Source organism: Semicossyphus pulcher, unplaced genomic scaffold (assembly GCF_022749685.1).
Source record: "Semicossyphus pulcher isolate SPU_LCO1_2020_fin unplaced genomic scaffold, fSemPul1.0.p SCAF_4, whole genome shotgun sequence".
Lineage (NCBI taxonomy): Eukaryota > Metazoa > Chordata > Actinopteri > Labriformes > Labridae > Semicossyphus > Semicossyphus pulcher.
The window spans coordinates 21,727,618-21,746,273 of record NW_027211715.1 but is presented as its reverse complement, the minus strand read 5'-3'; the positions used below and the strand labels follow the sequence as shown (position 1 = coordinate 21,746,273).

General features: G+C 40.6%; 2 protein-coding genes across 2 annotated transcripts; both read left to right on the top strand.

The window, feature by feature from the left end:
- The first annotated feature begins 649 nt into the window (after positions 1-649).
- On the top strand, positions 650-5,967 carry LOC138607368 (5-hydroxytryptamine receptor 3A-like). Its single transcript, XM_069679955.1, has 9 exons — positions 650-736; positions 1,714-1,877; positions 2,061-2,105; positions 2,236-2,345; positions 2,610-2,779; positions 2,929-3,089; positions 4,137-4,347; positions 4,472-4,762; positions 5,753-5,967. Exons 1-9 carry the CDS (start codon positions 682-684, stop codon positions 5,965-5,967), a joined length of 1,422 nt encoding a protein of 473 aa, XP_069536056.1. The 5' UTR covers positions 650-681.
- Positions 5,968-8,166: 2,199 nt separating this feature from the next.
- On the top strand, positions 8,167-17,801 carry LOC138607788 (5-hydroxytryptamine receptor 3A-like). The gene is made up of 9 exons (XM_069680437.1): positions 8,167-8,261; positions 11,089-11,249; positions 11,341-11,385; positions 11,679-11,785; positions 11,927-12,096; positions 14,213-14,373; positions 14,675-14,885; positions 16,640-16,849; positions 17,098-17,801. Exons 1-9 carry the CDS (start codon positions 8,210-8,212, stop codon positions 17,448-17,450), a joined length of 1,470 nt encoding a protein of 489 aa, XP_069536538.1. The 5' UTR covers positions 8,167-8,209; the 3' UTR covers positions 17,451-17,801.
- The last annotated feature ends 855 nt before the right edge of the window (positions 17,802-18,656 follow it).

Sequence of the window (18,656 nt, the reverse complement as noted above, 5' to 3'; positions counted from 1 at the left end):
ATTAACGCTAAGCAGGAAATACACAGCACTGGAGCAGATTGTTGCTCCCAGAGGTGGAGGTGTTAAAAAATAAAATGGATGAGTGGTTATCGGGGGTGTGGAACAACAAGTGCTACTTTGTCCTCTGTGTGCACAAAAAAACAAGTCCTCTGTTTATTTAACCTCTTTTCATGAGAATTAAATTCACTAAAAATAATTCAAATATCCTATTTGTGTTTGTACACCTCCTGTTACCTGAGGTTATCATTTGAACTGAATTCACTCACAATTTTAACAGTAAATGGAGCAGCTGAATGTTCACATACACTTATTTATACTGATTCATTTATTGAGATCATTTGCATAGGAATGGTCTGCTTAGGCACTCATTTCACACTCGTTCAAGGTAAACCACCAAATTCAATTGTTAGGGTAAAGGTTTAGTTTGAATTATGTTACAAATAAATGCAGTAATTGTGGTTACGGTTAAAGTAAGTCTCAAGAGAATTATTGTTAGTCGATTCAGTGCCTTGTTAAGGGGAGTTAAGGGGTGTGTGTGTGTGTGTGTGTGTGTGTGTGTGTGTGTGTGTGTGTGTGTGTGTGTGTGTGTGTGAATTCACCCTGCCGGTAGGAGCGATCTTTGCGTTACACACAGTTAGGTCGATGGTTGCGGAGGATATTTGTTAATGAGAAACATCCAGCATGAGTCCGCCTCAGCAGAGGATCAGCCTCATCACAGGTTTATTCTTAATATCAGGTAATTATGACCTATTTCTATTACTTTGAATTTATTTATACATTTTATTGTACAGACATGTTTAGCTCTGCAACTGAGAAGTACCTTTTTTCTTCTCATGTGAACAATAAGCAATACTGTCATTATAGTACATATAAATATACTGTACACTGTACTGTTCAGGTTAAATGACAGTGGGGTTTTTTTCTGTTTAGCTCAGGTAAATTAGAATTGAGTCTTATCATTGCATATAGGTACGGAAGAGGATTAGGGCCACTGGAAAAAAAAGGTCCAATAAAAAATGATTTTTTATTTTTATTCGGAGAAAAAAAGTCAGAATTCTGAGATTAAAGTCGGAATTCTGACTTTTTTCTCAGAATTCTGACTTTTTTCTCAGAATTCTGACTTTTTTTCTAAGGTCCAATAATTTTTTTTTTTTTATTGGACCTTAGAAAAAAAAAAGGAAAAAATTTTTTTTTTTCCAGTGGCCCTAATCCTCTTCCGTATATAGGAATGTGCGAATGGAGAAAAATATATTAAACATTCATCATACATTCATCTGTCCACTGCAATTCACATTTGTGATAAGTCAAGTGTAAAGTTTGATTTAATTTAATTTGAACCATTACACTCTATTATGTTTGGAGGACATTTTCAAGTAACTTAAAAACATTGTAACCTGTTCACTATTGAACTGCATGTGACCTCAGCTATATTAAAGGATAATGACATCACTCAATGTATCTTGCTGTTTAGTCTCCAAATGAATTTTAAAAGCTCATTTTATGTTCCATGTCCAAATAGTGATAGCAAAGTCTGCGATAATATTAGTAATTTTGTAGATAACAAATCTTTAATCTTGTTTTGTAAGATTTAAACTGTAAAAAAAAACTGTAAATGCAAAGAACAACATTTTTTTTAATATTCAGAATCAGTAATGCAAAAGCCTAAACATGCAACTGAAGTCAAGTGTTTTTATTAACTTCCTCTTCTGTCAGTGTCTCTATGCTTAAGTAAACTTTCCTGTAAAGAGGGACACAGCGGGCCGACCTACGAGTCCATGCAGGATGTGTTCGACCTGAAACCCTTCAGGCCTGCGGTGAATCTGAGCAACCCCACCATCGCCAACATCTCCTTCACCCTGTATGCTGTGCTCGGCGTGGTGAGTCCATCTAAAGAAATACTTACAGCAAATAAACACAGATTCAACATGTTAAGAAGGATCCGCTACAAGAGCTGTATAAGGGACTGACAGTTTACATTACGGATTATCATGTGTGTCTTTACATCACTGCATATTTGAGAAGTCATAATCAGCTTACATAAGTTGTTAACTGTATTTCAGAATGAGAAAACCCAGATACTCACTACCTTCTTGTGGCTGAGACTGGTAAGTAGCATGAAAATACATATAAGACAAGTGTAATGTAATTTAGCAGAGATTACAAAATGAAAAGCAAGCTGACATTATTTTATGTTCAGAATTTAACAGTGCATTGCTTGTGATTAATTCCCTGCAGTACTGGCACCATGAGTTCCTGGTTTGGGATCCTGATGAGTGCGACGGCGTCACCAGGATTTCTCTGCCTGTGAAGCAGCTCTGGTCCCCGGACATCATCGTGTATGAGTTGTAAGTTCTACAGCTGTACAAGGTTGTTTTTTCCCCCCCTGATGGTCATGTACACACAAACTGAATGGCTCATTACATGGTAGTTTAGTCGCAAACACTTGGGTGAATTAATCATCCGTTCACACCCTCTGAAGTGTCATTGGTTCAAGCTTCAAGAATTGACATCAGTTTCTCCATGTGTCTAATTGAAGTACCATCTCAATCTGTTTTCTGTCTTTTCGTTCCTCTTACTTTATCTTGACTCCTCCATCTGTGATCTCCCAGTGTGGACGATGATGTTTCCCAGGCGTGTCCTTACGTCTATGTGAACCACACAGGACACATCCGCTGGGACAGGATGTTGCGGCTCGTGTCGGCCTGCAACCTCGAGATCTTCAGTTTTCCCTTTGACGTGCAGAATTGCACATTTACATTCGGATCCTACATGCACACCAGTGAGAAAGAGCATTTTGACATTTACACAATCACATCATAATGAAATCATCCAGTCACTGGCTACAATTTAACAAATAGAGCCAAATAGAGGATCTTTAGCAGAGAGAAGTTTTAACATCTAAATAATTTGATTGTACTTTTTCCACAGTAAGGGATGTGAGGGTCAGTCCAGCCCTGACGTTTACCGAGATGTCTAGGAATTCAAAGCGTTACCTGGAGGCCAGTGGAGAGTGGGAGCTGGTGGATATACTGGGGGAGACTTCCATCCTCCAGTTTGGGATTGACGAGTGGGACATCATCACATTCTGGGTGAAGAGAAACCACAGAGATTACTACTCTACAATTATAACAGCTGTATATACAGTGAAAGGTCTGGCTATCAGAAACAGTAGCTGCAGCTACAACGATCACTTATGTTAAATGGATAGTAGAAATGTGCTTATTTGCTTTCTTGTTGGGAATAAGATGAGAAGATTGGTACCACTTTTATATCTGTACTGTAAATATGTTGATGGAGCTGAATACCAGGTTAGCTAGGTATACTTATACACTTTTCTCACGTTGATGCAGGTTTTTCAGACCCGGGAAGACCCGCTAATGTATGCCGATTGTCTCTTTTCCCATTGCCAGTGGAGTACACTCCTTTCGGTCACTTTTCTGCTGCGTCACCGGCTGAGAACAAACTTCCCCTCGGAACTTCAATGCGCTACATAGCATCGTGCCGGAAAGGGGCGGAGATTAGCGTGTCGACCTGTGTTTTGTGTTCCTATCATTACCGATCGGAGCCAAGGCGATAAGTATCCAGGTGTACTGGTCTTGGAGTCTTTTGACCCAGGTCTGAATGCCGATTGTAGCCTTTCCCACGAAGCAAAAAAGCAGAGTGTTAGCAGATGTTAGCTGGTTTTTTGACCAGTGGGAAAGGGGCTGTAGATTAGCAAAAATACTGGAAATGGCGGGAAACAGCTAGCCTAGCGCTACCAAAGAAACAAATCGAGTCCCAACATCTCAAAGCTCACCAATTTACGTTATTTGTCTAACCTGTAAAAAAGTGCATCTCTATGATAACGTAAGCTAACCTGCTGCTAGCTGTAGCAGTTATTAACATGCAGACATTAGTGGTATCTAAGTATTCATCTCTCCTCAGCCATTTTAGAAACTAGCTGAAGCATTTAGCTGCTAAAGAGTCAGATTTCTGCCCTCAATAGTCAAAGAACACCAAAAATAGAGCTAAAAGAGGCTAATGTGACTTTGAATAACTAGCCGAAAACAAAAAGTAGTCAGGTTGGTTTAATTATGTTTTGATAAGTTGAAAGTAAAGGTGGTGAGCCTCCTTAAACTGACTTATTTGTTCACTAGGTGGTCATCAAGCGGCGGCCAGTGCTCTACGTGGTCAACCTGCTGATCCCCAGCTCCTTCCTCATGCTCATCGACATCCTCTCCTTCTACCTGCCCCCTCACAGCGTCGACCGCGCCTCCTTCAAGATGACCCTCATCCTGGGCTACACCGTCTTCCTGCTCATCATGAATGACCTGCTGCCCAGTACAGCGAACGGCACACCCATTATAGGTAAGGGTTGGGGACACGATGAGACGACTGTTGTACCATACATGACAGCTACTAATGGAAAGAAGTTTTACATATGCCCTCTTAATGTCTATACTTCTATCTCTCAATCTGTCCTCCAATTTAGGTATCTATTTCTCAGTGTGTCTGGCCCTCATGGTGATCAGTCTACTGGAGACGGTCATCATCACCAATGTCCTCCACCACAACTCCATGAAATATCAGGAGGTTCCAAACTGGGTTAGGGTTGTAGTCCTCAAACACATAGCTAACCTCATCTGCTACCGATGGCCGGAGGACGTCCAGCCTCCTTGTGTACCGCAGAAGGATAAACCTGACGGCTCAAATGGCAGCTCAGGCCCAGGGATCGTCCAACCAGCCAACCAGAGCACTGAACAGCAACCAACCAGCAATGGAGGTACTCAAACAGACTCAATTAATGATCAATACAGCTCTGCAATTATATTTGCCACCTGGACTTGCTCAGTGGCACGGCCTTGGAAACTAAATTTCAAGGCCAATCAAAAGTGATTTACGATGTAGACAGGAAGTCACAGTAGCATCATTATGGTTTTAGGAGTCCAAACCCAATGAGTATTGTTAACATTGTAACTATATGACCGTTTTATGGGGAGAAATATGTTTCAGATATAGTGTTCATCAAGCTGTATCATCTGCCAAAAACTGCAGTTCTTCAAGCGGCCACTTGGGGTTTGCTCCAAAAGCGAGTCACTCACCATTCGGCCCCATATTAAAATGCAGAACTTTACAGCAGAGTTTACAACATTTACAACTTCATGGGGGATTCATTTTTTATTCATTCATTTATTACTCACCCGTTAAACATGGGCTGAAAGTTAGGCATAAAAAGGGAAATGGTTGCTTGGAGTAACTGATGGGTACAGCTAACTGTATGCTAGGTGTCACCTCAGGTGACTCCGTCACCTCTGCTGTGTGTGTTGTTGGTGCCTTTGGGGGATTTTTTAATGCAAATATCAGACAAATAATATGTCTTGCTGTGATGTTTATTGTACTAACAGGTCGTCCAAGAAGTCTGTCTATGAAATTCTAGCATTTCATTATTGCTTTGTAAGCACTGATAAGCAAGTATCAGAGTTTGTGCCCACTATACCTGCCTTGTTAAGCTTGTTTGGTGTTTTTTATACAATGATTAATGTGTGGCAGCCTGTGCATGAGAGTTAGGATTCCCTTTTCCCACAGAGAGGATGACAGGGAAAATGTATTAAGTCAAGATTCAGGTCAGTAGTGCCAACCACATAATTGCTTTTACTCTGTTCTCTAAACATATGGGATCAAGCGTAACATTACATTAGTCTGTTGGTTCAGGCTGCCACACGACAGTCACAGCTGTCAGTACCTGGGTGTAACCTGTGATCCCTCCTGCCAGGTACAGCTGCTCTGCCTGAACTGCAACAGATCTGTCAATACCTGGGCGACCTCCGTGCCCACCTCACCTCGCTGAAGAAGGAGAGCGAACTGCAGGAACAGTGGTGCCACGTGGGATACGTCCTCGACTTCCTGCTCTTCCGCATCTACCTGCTTCTCATCTCGTGCTACGCCCTGGTGATCATCTCTATGTGGTGTGTCTGGATCAGTCAGTAGTTCGTGACATGGGTCAGACGTCAACAAGGGCTGGACCAACAATTTAAACAGTGCTAAAATAACGCATTAAAAGCTATTTGCAGAAGTAGTAACAGCACAGCCTCTGTCAACATTAGTCACTTATTTATAATTCCAATTAAATCTGTTTCCTCAAGGAATACCTCACACATGCAGAGTTTGTGGTTTAATGTCCTGGAGGATGGACCAATACTTAAACCTGTAAGTTGCAAACACAGGTAACAATAATGCAATATCAAGCCGACAGCCCACAGTCAGGTGACACTTTGACCAGAATGTCTTTACATTGACATGGAGATTATATGTGTTGACAGAATATTAATTGATAAAGTTGTTGTATGTAGAATTAAGAAATAAATTCACTCCTCACTATAATTAAATGTGTTGTCTTTTATAAGGCTTGATTGTCTGACGGTTATTAACCTCAGCATCACCTTTGTTTGTTGGCGGTGCCCTCTAAGAAGTCCTGACACAGCAGTGGTGTTGGCTAACCTAGCCTTAGCTTTCATGAACAATGACATCAGCTGCTAATTTGCAATGGACTCAAAGCGAAGAGCAAAAACTCCCGCTGGGAGAGAACATGCTAGAAAGAGGCCGACACTCAACTGCCAAAAACAGATGGTTCGTTTGTTGGCAGGATCTGTTACCTGCAGCTATTTAGCTTTGACCGCAGGTTTGTAGACCAGTATGTAAAGAGCTGTGTCAGCTATGACCTCAGTTCATGTTACTTAACCACATTATGTAAATGAACTTTACCTTTCCATTGTCTGGTAGCAACAGAGCGTAGCAGAAAGAGGAAGCAGATTTAGCAATGCTAGCATAATGGTTATAGGTCTGACAATTACAAGCTATTGGTGGGTTTCTCAACCACCTTGATAGAGACCTAAATATACTAATACTAAAGGGATGTGACTTATTAGATCTTCCAACTGTTCCTCCAAAGGCATCACATATGTATCCACATGACTTTTGGTGATCTCATGAATGTCCCTCTAGAGCCACCATTCGGTTGAAACTCAACTCTTCAGTTCAGCTAGCATATAGCGGATTGGGACAGCTCTAATTGAGGCTGCCGCTCAAATACTTTGGGTTAGTTTTACTCAGTTAGGAACATTTCCAAAGACAAAAAGGACTATTCCACCACAGCCTTAGTTTGCTGCTTGACCCAACTGAAAATCCTAAAGACCAAATCAAGTGCTTAACCTTGTAAACATCTCCATGTGGTGTTTCTCATTTGCTACAAGACACATCAGGGACAACATCAGCAGTCATCTCCATGGCTGGGCCTGTCTGCTTTTAAACTGCAGTGTACCAAGGACAGGCTGAACAACACGTTTTCAGATTGGCAGGTTTGAGACGTCACAAACCCAAGGAGCCAGTCCCGTTAATGGACGGGGTGATGTACGCATATCATTATGTGTAACCCATTGCAACCACTTCAGCAATACGCGAGCCAGCTGTAACCGCCATCGTAATTTTTGCAAACTCACTACTGACTACTGACGTTAACTTTACTACTAATAATTACTACATTTCAAGCTAGCTAAGTTTCAACAAGTTGCCACTAAACGATGGCAGAGACGTGTTTCGTTTTCGCGCCGGAGGGGGCGGTTGGAAATGTGCTTAATGGGCGGGGCCTCTGCAGATTCAGGAATTTTTAATGAGGGAGAAGGAGGAGATGCCTTGGGAGGATTTTTAAACATATTTTGCAGAAAAAACATATCAGACACAATTTATTATTTCAAACAGAGCATTTTATATGTCTTAAAACATGACTGGAGCTGGTCTTTAAGTATAGTTTTATTTACAGCAAGGCCCTCACCATCATCATTCTTGTTGAGTTGGCTCTAAAACAAAAGCGAAGCCTCATTTTTGTCCAGTCTCCAAGGAGGCAAACAGACGCAGCAACCAGCCATGTGCAAACTATTGTCCTACCATTTCAGCTGTCACGAACACGAGTGAAGTTGTTGACATATACCATAAAAGTCCTTCCTGAAGATGATCCCAAAACCGGTCGCACAATCCAAACACCATCTATGCAAACAGTCAGCAAAGAAAATTCCCCTCAGGCATCAGTCATGCTACAGTGCACCATATTCTATAGTCAATATTAGCCTGTGGAGGAGTTTACATGTGTCACCTCAATTTATGCGTGTGAGGACGTATCAGTCTGATGGAGCAGGCTGGGACACAGGACATGGAAAAGGCTTAACTGGGACTGAAAATGAGGGAAAAACCAGCTGAGCTCATCTTCATCTGCTTCATGCTGCTTCACGGTAAGCTGGGTCGACATTTAGACTATCCACTAACTAAGTACCTCTTTCAAAGACATTAATGATCACGTTTTAATTCAAAATTTACATAAGGTTTGCTGTTACAAGTTTTAAGTAAAATAAAACACAATTACTGTCTCCGTATCACTCGATATATGAAAGACTGTAGATATAAGAGTTAGGGTTTTCACAGCTAATGGAACACTGCTTAATGCTGTTTAAATCATTATCCACGGAGGTATACATGATTATATGTATGTTTTCAAGTTGTCAATTTGTCGCTTTATTCTGGGCAGTAAAAGATTATCAGGGTTATCAGGCACAAATCTAATGGAAATAACATTAACTAACTCATGGCTTTAATGTTATGAACTATTCTTTTAGGCAAGGCGTGTTTATGCTTTTGTAACGGAAGGTAAAGAGATGTGAAGAAATGCTGGGCAAAGAGATGCAGCACTGGATGTCAGGATAAAGGGGGATAGGACGCAATTGCTGACCAGGGGCGTTTTAAAGTGATCTCAGAGGGCAAGCCACAGAAATCACAAGCGATTATATGGGAGAGGGGGGAAACTGAAATAATAGCAAGAACAAACAAACTCTCTTCACAAAATAACGCTTCGATAAGGGCAAACTAAACCACGGCTGGCAAGAAACTAAACTTTCAGTCACGTGTGTCTTCTTTTTTATTTAAAATGAGAGCGCACTAATGCTGAAAAAATTAAAGCCAGGGAAAGCAGTTTTGACTAACAGACTAGGTAAGAACATCTCCATTTGGAAAAACTGAAACTATCTGATATCCACTCGCTCGTTGGCATCGTCTCCTGTTAGGAATCGGTGTAACCACAACCAAAATATCTGAGTATGCTTTAGGCCTATGTGCAGTCGAGAGGCCTCATTAGATAACTCAAACAAACTGACATCTGATGAATAATCAAAACATGCAGAGAAAGTAGCCACCTAGAGCATGTGGTGAGGGGCTGATCAAGAGATTAAGGCAGGTTTCCTCATTGTTTTGTAGTGAAACTAGTGGACATAGTATTTTACAGCTTTTCTTAGTTGCTTTTGATCAATATTTGAATGACAGTCGACAAGGTTCCTGGTTCGAATCCCACTTCGGATGTAGTGGGTCTTTCTGATTGGAGTTTGCACGTTCTTCCCGTGCATGCGTGGGTTCCCTCCGGGTACTACGGCTTCCTCCCACAGTCCAAAGATATGCAAGCCAGGTTCATTGGTTCATAGGTTCTAAATTGCCCGTAGGTGTGAGAGCGAGCGTGAAAGGTTGTCTGTCTCTAGGTGTCAGCCCGGTGATAGACTGGCGATCAGTCCAGGGTGTACCCCGCCTCTCGCCCAGTGACATCTGGGATAGGCTCCAGCCTCCAACAAGCCCCAACCCAAACCCCAACCCACACTGGTATTGATAAGTTTAATATTTTTGTTTGGTGAAAGATTTAGTACTTTTTCTTTTATCTTTCATTTCTGTTTACTGTACTGTGTTGTACTGTACTGTTTGACTACTGCAGGAAAATATACTTTTTTTTGGAACGCAAAACATTGGACTATTGAAATCTGCACATGAAGGGTATTTACTTCACTTACATGTTATATTCCATTTAGTATGTTTATACTGCCGTCCATGTAACTCTGAAGGTGTGAGTTTCAGATCACAGTTTAAAGAAGTACATTTTTTCTCTCACCATGTTATAAAAGTCGAAAACACACTATTTCAAGAAGGCAAATGGAACCCATGTGTTTGCATTAATTGCTTTGATGAGTATTAGCATCACTAAATAAACCAACATTGTAACCGTTGTTATTGATTTCCCTATTAGGGATGTGCATTTGGAATTTTTCTTTTGACCGGTTAACGAACACTTTTAACGGTTTATGACCCTTTAACTGACAAGATTAAAACACACTGTTTGGATTGGTTAAAGTCTGGGACTGGGGATGCTGATGTAGAAGTTTTTTTCTGACCAACAACCGACCCCTGCTAATGGTCATTAAGCGTTAACTTATAAGAATTAAAGAGCATTTTAGAAAGAACAGCCGAGAACGACAACAAGCTCTCCATCATGCGCGCTCATTCTGATGCAGGCTCTCTTTAATACTTGCAGAAACACTCACACACACAACTAAGTGGTAAATGTATTATTATCCTCAGACATGACTACCTGCGGCACCGACAATCGTGCCCAGACATTAACACACTGTCCAGTGTCCATTATGTACTGGAGAATACAGCCATTTGATCCAGCAGCAACAATAAGTTAAGAAACATTTACAGCTGACCTTTCTTTGATGATTAGCACACAGAACTTGTCCCATCCTGACGACGTGTCTGGAGTTTGTGCTGTGCCTCGTGTGTAAATGTTAAATTTAGTTTCTGCTCAAAAACAGTCACAACGTTAACAACAGACTATGGAAAGTTAAAATAAAAAGGCCAGTCACCAGTCTGATTATGTAGGAGGCAGTTCGTCTACTGAATTTGGTGAAGAAATAGCAACAGAATACTGGCTCAGACGGTTCCGTGATGTCCCGAGTTGAACCGCTCGTTTTAATTTTGCTCTCCTCTCAGGCTCAGCTAACGACAACAAAACAAGATTCCCAAATACATATGTATATTTTAAAAAAAGTTCTTAACGGTTAACCGGTTAAAGTGCACATCCTTATTCCCTACCAGTCATGGTGTGTAATCACACAAAGAAAGATCTGGATTGCTTAAATTATGAGCCAGAAGCAACCTAGAAGCAATTACCAATCGTGACTTAATACATCCATCTCTCTGACCTATCTCACACATCTTGTCTCCTGTTTTGTCTCTCTTTCTCAGGCTTTGGAGCAGCGCTGAACTGCAGTAGTCCAACCCGTAAAGCCTTGTATCAAGCACTTGAAAGGGAACTATTACCTGAAAAACTGGTGCCACCTACGAAGAGCTTCAGAGATCCACTAGAAATAACCATCGCTATGACTGTGGTGGGAATTATAGGAGTGGTGAGTCCACACAAACACTTATGCACGAGTCCAATTCATGTAAAATCTGACAAATGGCTTTAATAAGCTTAAAATGATGTGTCATTCAAAGGACGAAAAAGATCAAACCCTGACAACTGTCATATGGCAAGTTCAGGTGAGTTCACAGAGAACTGATACAATCATCTAAACTTTTGTTTTTATAGATTTTTTAAGCTTCATCCAAATATTTTGAGTGCATTCCTTTTTTGTTTGTAGGAAAATAGGCTTATCTAAGGCTTGTAGGCGTGTCACATTCTAGCTGCAAAGATTTCTATAGCAGAATGATACATGCACGTCTACAAGACTTAATATATGCTGTTTTTGATTGAACACATTTTGCTTTGTTAATCTATGTAGTGGGACAGTTCAAGTAGCGTCTCACATCGCTCTGTGTTCTTTTAAATCCAGCAGTGGCAAATAGAAGGACTCAGCTGGGACAAGCAGGAATGTGGAACGGAGAGAGTCTCTGTCCCTCGGGAAATGCTTTGGGTCCCAGACGTCCAAATCGCAGAGTTGTGAGTTTAAAAGGATATCAAGTTTTTGGTAGCAATTGTGGCAATGTGGAGCTTAAAGGAATCAACTTTTCTAATTCGCTGCATGTAAAATATCATGACTTTTAAGATGTATTAAAAGCTTTTAATTCTATTTTTTCCAAGCATGGACGAGGATAAATCTCCAAACACTCCCTACGTCTACTTATACAACACAGGTCATGTGTACGATGATAAGCCGGTCAGAGTGGTCAGCTCCTGTCGATTGGTCATCTACATTTTCCCCTTTGACATCCAAAACTGCACCCTGAGCTTCGGCTCGTATCTACACTTTTGTAAGTCTGCTTAAAAGTCTGATCTGACATTAAACAGAAGTGACTGTACTTAGCTATTAAAGTTACATGGTTACACAGTCTGGAAAAATCTCTGAAAACTGGTCGACTGGGGATTGACCCGCTGCAGGGGATCCAGTGAAAGATAGAGACGTCTGACGTTGAAATCAGGAATATTTATTGCGAAGACAATTTGCTGACATTTAATATACGCTCCTGAATTATAAATAAAAGGAAATAATAAACCATTGTCTATTCATAAGCATCAGCCTATGTGATGCAGTAATCATGACAATATGGTAATAACTGATGCAGTATTAGCATGGCTACATAGTGAGGAAATTGGGTTCTGCGCCTTTAAGAGCTAATCACATGACATTAGAAATAAACCTAGCTTAAACAATATACCATAAACTTAACATATGCATGGCACACACAACTTCGATTGGTCGGCATGACGACTAAAATGTCAAAAGTCTGTTCAGGAACACTGAGGTCTCAATTTCCTCAACCGCTGCAGTGGACGATGATATAGGCGTAATAAAAAATGAGAGAGAGACAGCAGGGACCAGATAGAGAGAGAGAGAAGAAAAGAGAGTGTGTTCCAGTGCTGAGAATGGCCTTGACACAGTATGTCCCGCAGGCAAATTCATTGGCTGGTGATAAGTAAATTAACAAGATAACAAGCCAGGTATTGTGAGCCCAGATACAGACACTAGCTTATTAATGTCACACAAACAGATGAGTTCTAAAATATTCATCCCACATTATATTTGGTGGACTCTCTTTTGGAGCCGGTCTCAAGTGGTCATTTGAGGAACTGCGGCTTTTGGCTTTTCCACACGAGCTTTATTTTGCAGGTCGCTGCTTGATATTAAATGGAGATTTACAACGACCTTTATTCTAATGGTCACTTTCTAACCAGATGTATACTTTAAGTGTTAATAAAGAAATATATGCGTGTGACACAATGTTGCATTAGGCCCCAGTTGTACTGTTGCCCTGAAACCAAATCATGCTTCAATTTTAACTCAACTCAACTTTATTTATAAAGCACTTTAAAACAACAGAGTTAGCCAAAGTGCTGTACACACACATAAAAACAAAAATAGAAGACAATAAAGGCCAGCATCTCAAACTGAGTTAAAAGCCAAAGAGAAAAAATGTGTTTTAAGAGAGGATTTAAAAACAGGAAGTGAGTCGACCTGCCTAACGTGCAAGGGCAACTGATTCCAGAGTTTTGGGGCAGCAACTGAAAATTAATTGACATCCATTTCTTTATTTCTGCAAAGCACTCTAATAGATGATTGGCATTCCCATGCTTTAGTGGCACATAAATTTGGCTATCATCTGCATAAAAATGGAATGCGATGCCGTGTTTACGGAGAATCGATCCTAGAGGAAGTAAGTACAGTGAGAAGAGAAGAGGGCCAAGGATAGAGCCTTGAGGCACTCCACATGTGAGAGGCGCTGCAGAAGACTCAGCGGCTCCAACACGAACGCAAAAACTTCTCTCTTTTAAATAGGACCTGAACCAATCCAAAGCATCACCCTGAATACCCACCCAGTTCGCCAGGCGTGACAGGAGGATCTGATGGTCCACTGTGTCAAAGGCAGCTGTTAGGTCCAACAGAACCAAAGCAATACAGTGACCAGAGTCTGTGGCTAAAAAAATTTCATTAAAAACCCTCAACAGTGCCGACTCAGTACTGTGTCGGGTTTTAAACCCAGACTGGAACACCTCAAGAATGTTGTGCTCATCTAAGAATTACTTCAGCTGGCAATAAACAATTTTCTCCAAAATCTTAGAGAGAAAAGGGAGTTTAGAGATTGGCCTAAAATTTGACATTACAGAAGATTCTAAGCCAGGCTTTTTTATCAATGGTGTCACCACTGCATGCTTAAAACTCACAGGTAAAGTCCCATTAGCTAAGCTGCTGTTTATAATATTGAGCACATATGGTGCCAAGGTGGGGAAAACCTCTTTAAAAAGACGAGGTGGGATTAATTATGAAAAGTTAAAATTAAAATAGTCCAACGTGTATATGGACATAAACACAAGTCTTCACTTTGTGCATCTCCTAATTTTAAATAAAACTGTTATTTAATGTCCTTAAAGCCACAGACATAAAGATGATTCCAGGCACCACAGCTGCAGAGATCCTGGAGGAGTCCGCACAAGTGATACAGACCAACGGGGAGTGGGAGCTCATAGGCATCAGTGTCACTCCTTCTACCCTGACCTTAGAAAATGGAGGCTACTCTGAGGTCAAATACAATGTAAGCACTTTTCATATTTATAATAATTGTATTGTTTCTTTTTTTGCATTTAGACAAGATGAAAAAAAATTAAGTAATGAATTGTATGTTCGTTTATCCCCTCAGTAAACAAGTTAAACACGGCTTTCGACTGAGGTTACACCGATCATTTTGTTGACTACCTCTGCAATTAACTAAATACTAATACTTAAGTGAATTCTTTTGCATCTCACATAAGTAATTAAATTAAATGTCCAAAGTCTGACTAAAATCTGGTTAAAAGTGTAAAAGTAAAAGTGTCGCACCTGTTTCTCTTCCCCAGATCATTATAAGACGCAGGGCAGTCCTGTATGTGGTGAACCTGCTGATCCCCAGCTGCTTCCTCATCACAGTCGACCTCTTCAGCTTCCTGCTGCCTCCTCAGAGTGTGGACAGATCCTCCTTTAAGATGACCCTCATCCTCGGCTACACGGTCTTCCTGCTCATCATGAACGACCTGCTGCCTGTCACTGGGGAGACAACACCTCTCATCAGTGAGTGACATCTGTGATACTGTTACTTCTTTAATTTCACAGAAGGTAGAAAAAGCAGGCACACATGTTGATGAAATTCACCTCTGCACGTTTTTATTAAGTTTACATTCACAGTATACTGCATTACAACGAACAACTCAATGTGTATTTATCTTTATTAATTTCCTGGATAAGAGTAGTCTTTTGCTTGAAAGTAGCTCCATTGAAAGTTGTTTGGAGTTACATTTTACAGTTTGGATTATGTACAGTAGCACAGGGTGCAGCTAGATTGGTTACTATGGAAAAACACATTAATTTTTATTAAAAATATTAATAGAAAATAGATAAAGCAATATAATATAATACACTGAACACTGGGTCACATAACATGGAAGCTATTGAAAAAATATGTTAAATCTTTATAAAAACAGAAAATACATGAATAACGCTAAAGCATTTAAAATGAGTGGGCACCCAATTTAGTTTATTTTTTAATTCTCGGAAGCTGAGTAGAGCGTCGCTGGCCAATGAATGTCTGTCGAATATCCAACTTAATACTAACTTCACTGCGGTCACACACAACTCTAGCTAGCTATAACTTAAGTTAGCCCAAGGAACATAAAACAGGACAGGAGAAGCTTAGTTTCAGGTCACGAAGCTTACTTACAGTATGTAGCTGGTTTGACAGTCCTCTTTTTCATCCTCCTTTTCGTCTTCATTATCCTCCATGTTTGGCGTCAGGATGGCCTTCGCTACATTAATTATTAGCATCCTCAATACTGGAATTAGCAGTCTGTAGTCCTTAGCACCGACATCTTCCACTCTCCCTTGAAAAACAGTCTCGTTAGCCAAACTCGGATCCCATCTGCAAAAGTCTGACGACGATAGCCTCTGGTGAATACGGTGAACATGCCGGGCGTGTAGCCAGCGGTTAGCGATAAACGACTTCCTTTTCCACGTGTGCTGCATTGTTCACAGGAAAGAACCCGTTTTTCTTGTGATTTACTTGTATTTAACGGGTCTTGCCTTGGCCGAAATGTCTACATCATGATGCAGATTTGTAAAAACTAAAAATGCAAGCTTTGTCAGGTCTCTCCTCAAGAGGAGAAGAAAACTACTTTTAAAATGCTTGTTTGTTGATCGGAGGTCGGATCGACCATGATGCATTCGAGGAAGTCGGGAAATCAGAACGCTAAACGGCTTTCGTGACCCATTGTCAAGGGAATTTATCTCAAGTTGAATTTTAGATCTAGAGCAGATTGTTAGCTGAACTTGCTGCAGATGTATGTTTGTAGAGAATAATAGGAAGCTAAATCATCGTCAGATGACGCTGATTGGAGCCAGGATGTCATTATGGCGCATTAAGTTCTGTCTGCTCTTGCTTTCCACGCGGACGGCTTTTCTGCATCCGCCGCAGCCTGCTGATACGTGATTGGTCAATTTTAATCGGACTACAAGCGTACTGCAAACGGTAACCAAAACATCTGCTATCCCTTAAATCCACTTTCCTGCCAGATTACTGATTAGCTAATTCGCCTCAACACACTAGAACGAATAAGCTTATTTTATTTTACTGAATCAAACTGAAACTTGTAGCTGCTAAACTAGAAACTTCGAAAGTAATGCATTTATAGGTTGTCCACACATGCAATAAAAGAGGCAATGATATAAACCAACCATCGAATCACACAACAAGCAGCAAAAGGTAAACTGCCATCACAATGTAGACATACAGTATTGAATAACGTGTTTAATTGTGTTGCTGTTTCCTGCAGATGTTTTCTTCTCCCTCAGCCTTGCCCTGATGGTGACCAGCCTGTTGGAGACGGTGTTTATCACTAACGTCCAGTTCAGCTCCAGTCAGTACAGTGCGGTGCCAAACTGGCTCAGCATCCTAGTGCTGCGATATCTGGCTGTTGTAGTATGTATTCCACCAAAGAAGAAGAGCAACCGAGTCACTGTCAACCTTAACCCACCTACTAGAGGTACAGTGATAATAATATTTGTTTGGCATCCCACCAAATTAGATCCTATTTGATTGCTTATTTTCTTCCGCAACACAAATATATGGCTGTGTAAATATTTTACATTAAAATCAGACAAAGTCTGCAAAGTGTAATTCTAGGTCAAATGAGGTGCAATATATATTTGAAATTTTGCACATAAGTTTTATTAGTCATTAGCTTTTTATATGTATAAGAATTAAAACAAGTGTTTTTTTTGTTTTTGACAGAACCTAAAATAAATGCCAGCATCAACAGCATCAGCAGCCTCTCAGCAAGCGACCTTCAGCGCGTCTCTAGTGATGAAACTCCATTGAAACCCCCTCTGTCCCCCTCGGACCCCAAAGCCCACCCCGATTCAGCCCTGGACGAGCTGAAGAAGCTGAGCAGAGACCTTGTGGCCATCCGCCTCCAGATAGACGATCACTTTAAGGGGACCAACGCCTCGCAGGAATGGCAAATGATTGGGATCGTCATCGACCGCCTGCTGTTCGGCTTGTACATCGCCTTCATCATTGTCAGCTTCATCACCATCATCTGCATTTGGATGTGGCATAACGTCAATGCAACACGACCCAAGTAAAGGAACTGAAATCATACAGACATGTTAATCCCCAACGAGAGAATCTACGAGAGTTTCATTTGTTCGCATATATCAGCAGCTTACCTATATTCTGACATGTGGGACGTATTGATTCACTCTATCATGGAATACAATTTGATATGATATTTTCTGGACATTTGGAAAGTTTGAGTTTTATTTCTCACACTAGCTCCTGTTGAGAGAGCATATGTATTAATAATATCCAATTGTGGTAGTACTGATCCCCAGATTTCGGCTCCTCCGGACAAAGCCAGGGGACAGGTTCCAAACCACATAAAAATACAAGAAAAATAATGCCTTTTTTATTAATAAACAAATGCCTCTTCTATAATAAAGGGAACTGAAATATTGTTTCTTGGGCCTTTTAAAGTTTCTTTGGCTTCTTTTAAAGTTTCTTTGACCTCTCTTAAAGTTTCTTTGGCCTCTTTTAAGGTTTCTTTGGCTTCTTTTAAAGTTTTTTTGGCCTCTTTTAAAGTTTCGCCAAATCAAATAAAAATGAAGTGTGTATAAAGGGTTTTTTTTAAAAATTAACAAATGGACAGAACAAATAAAGCCTGCAGGTGCAAGGCTATCGTTTGGCAAGCAAGATTCTTGCAGGAATGGCTCTAAACCTGCCCTGATGCAGGTAACCTAGTTGAAAGAATATTATTTTGTTAATTCCCCCAACTAGGATTCAGGAACGTCAAAACAATCAAAACAGACTAAAGAGCAAAGGAATCTCATATGGGCCTGAACCAGAGTTTCATGCTTGGCTGATAACATATGCTGCTTTAGCAAGCCAAGGAAGGATCAGAATGAACCCGTGGAGTGCAATACCACCTCTTTTAAAAGCTAATTCATGTCAATAACAGTTGGATAGATTGCCTTGAAATTTAGCTCTGGTGCCACCATGAGTTCTTGTGTATTTTATTCAAAACTTGCCTTTAGGAGTGACTATAAATTATTGAAATCTTTATGAAAGACAAACCTCAGCATGACCGGAAACTTTAGCTAATCTCAGGTTTGGCCTAACCGTGTTTTGCGCTTTAAATCTAAGGATCAGAGTACTGATTCTGGACTGTTCAAAACACTGTGAAATCAAAAGCACATGGTTAGACTCCTCAGTTCAGAGTGCTGGAGACCAGAACAGATCACGGCTCCCAAAGGTGGAGGAGGTGTTGAAAAATAAAATGGGTGAGTGGTTAT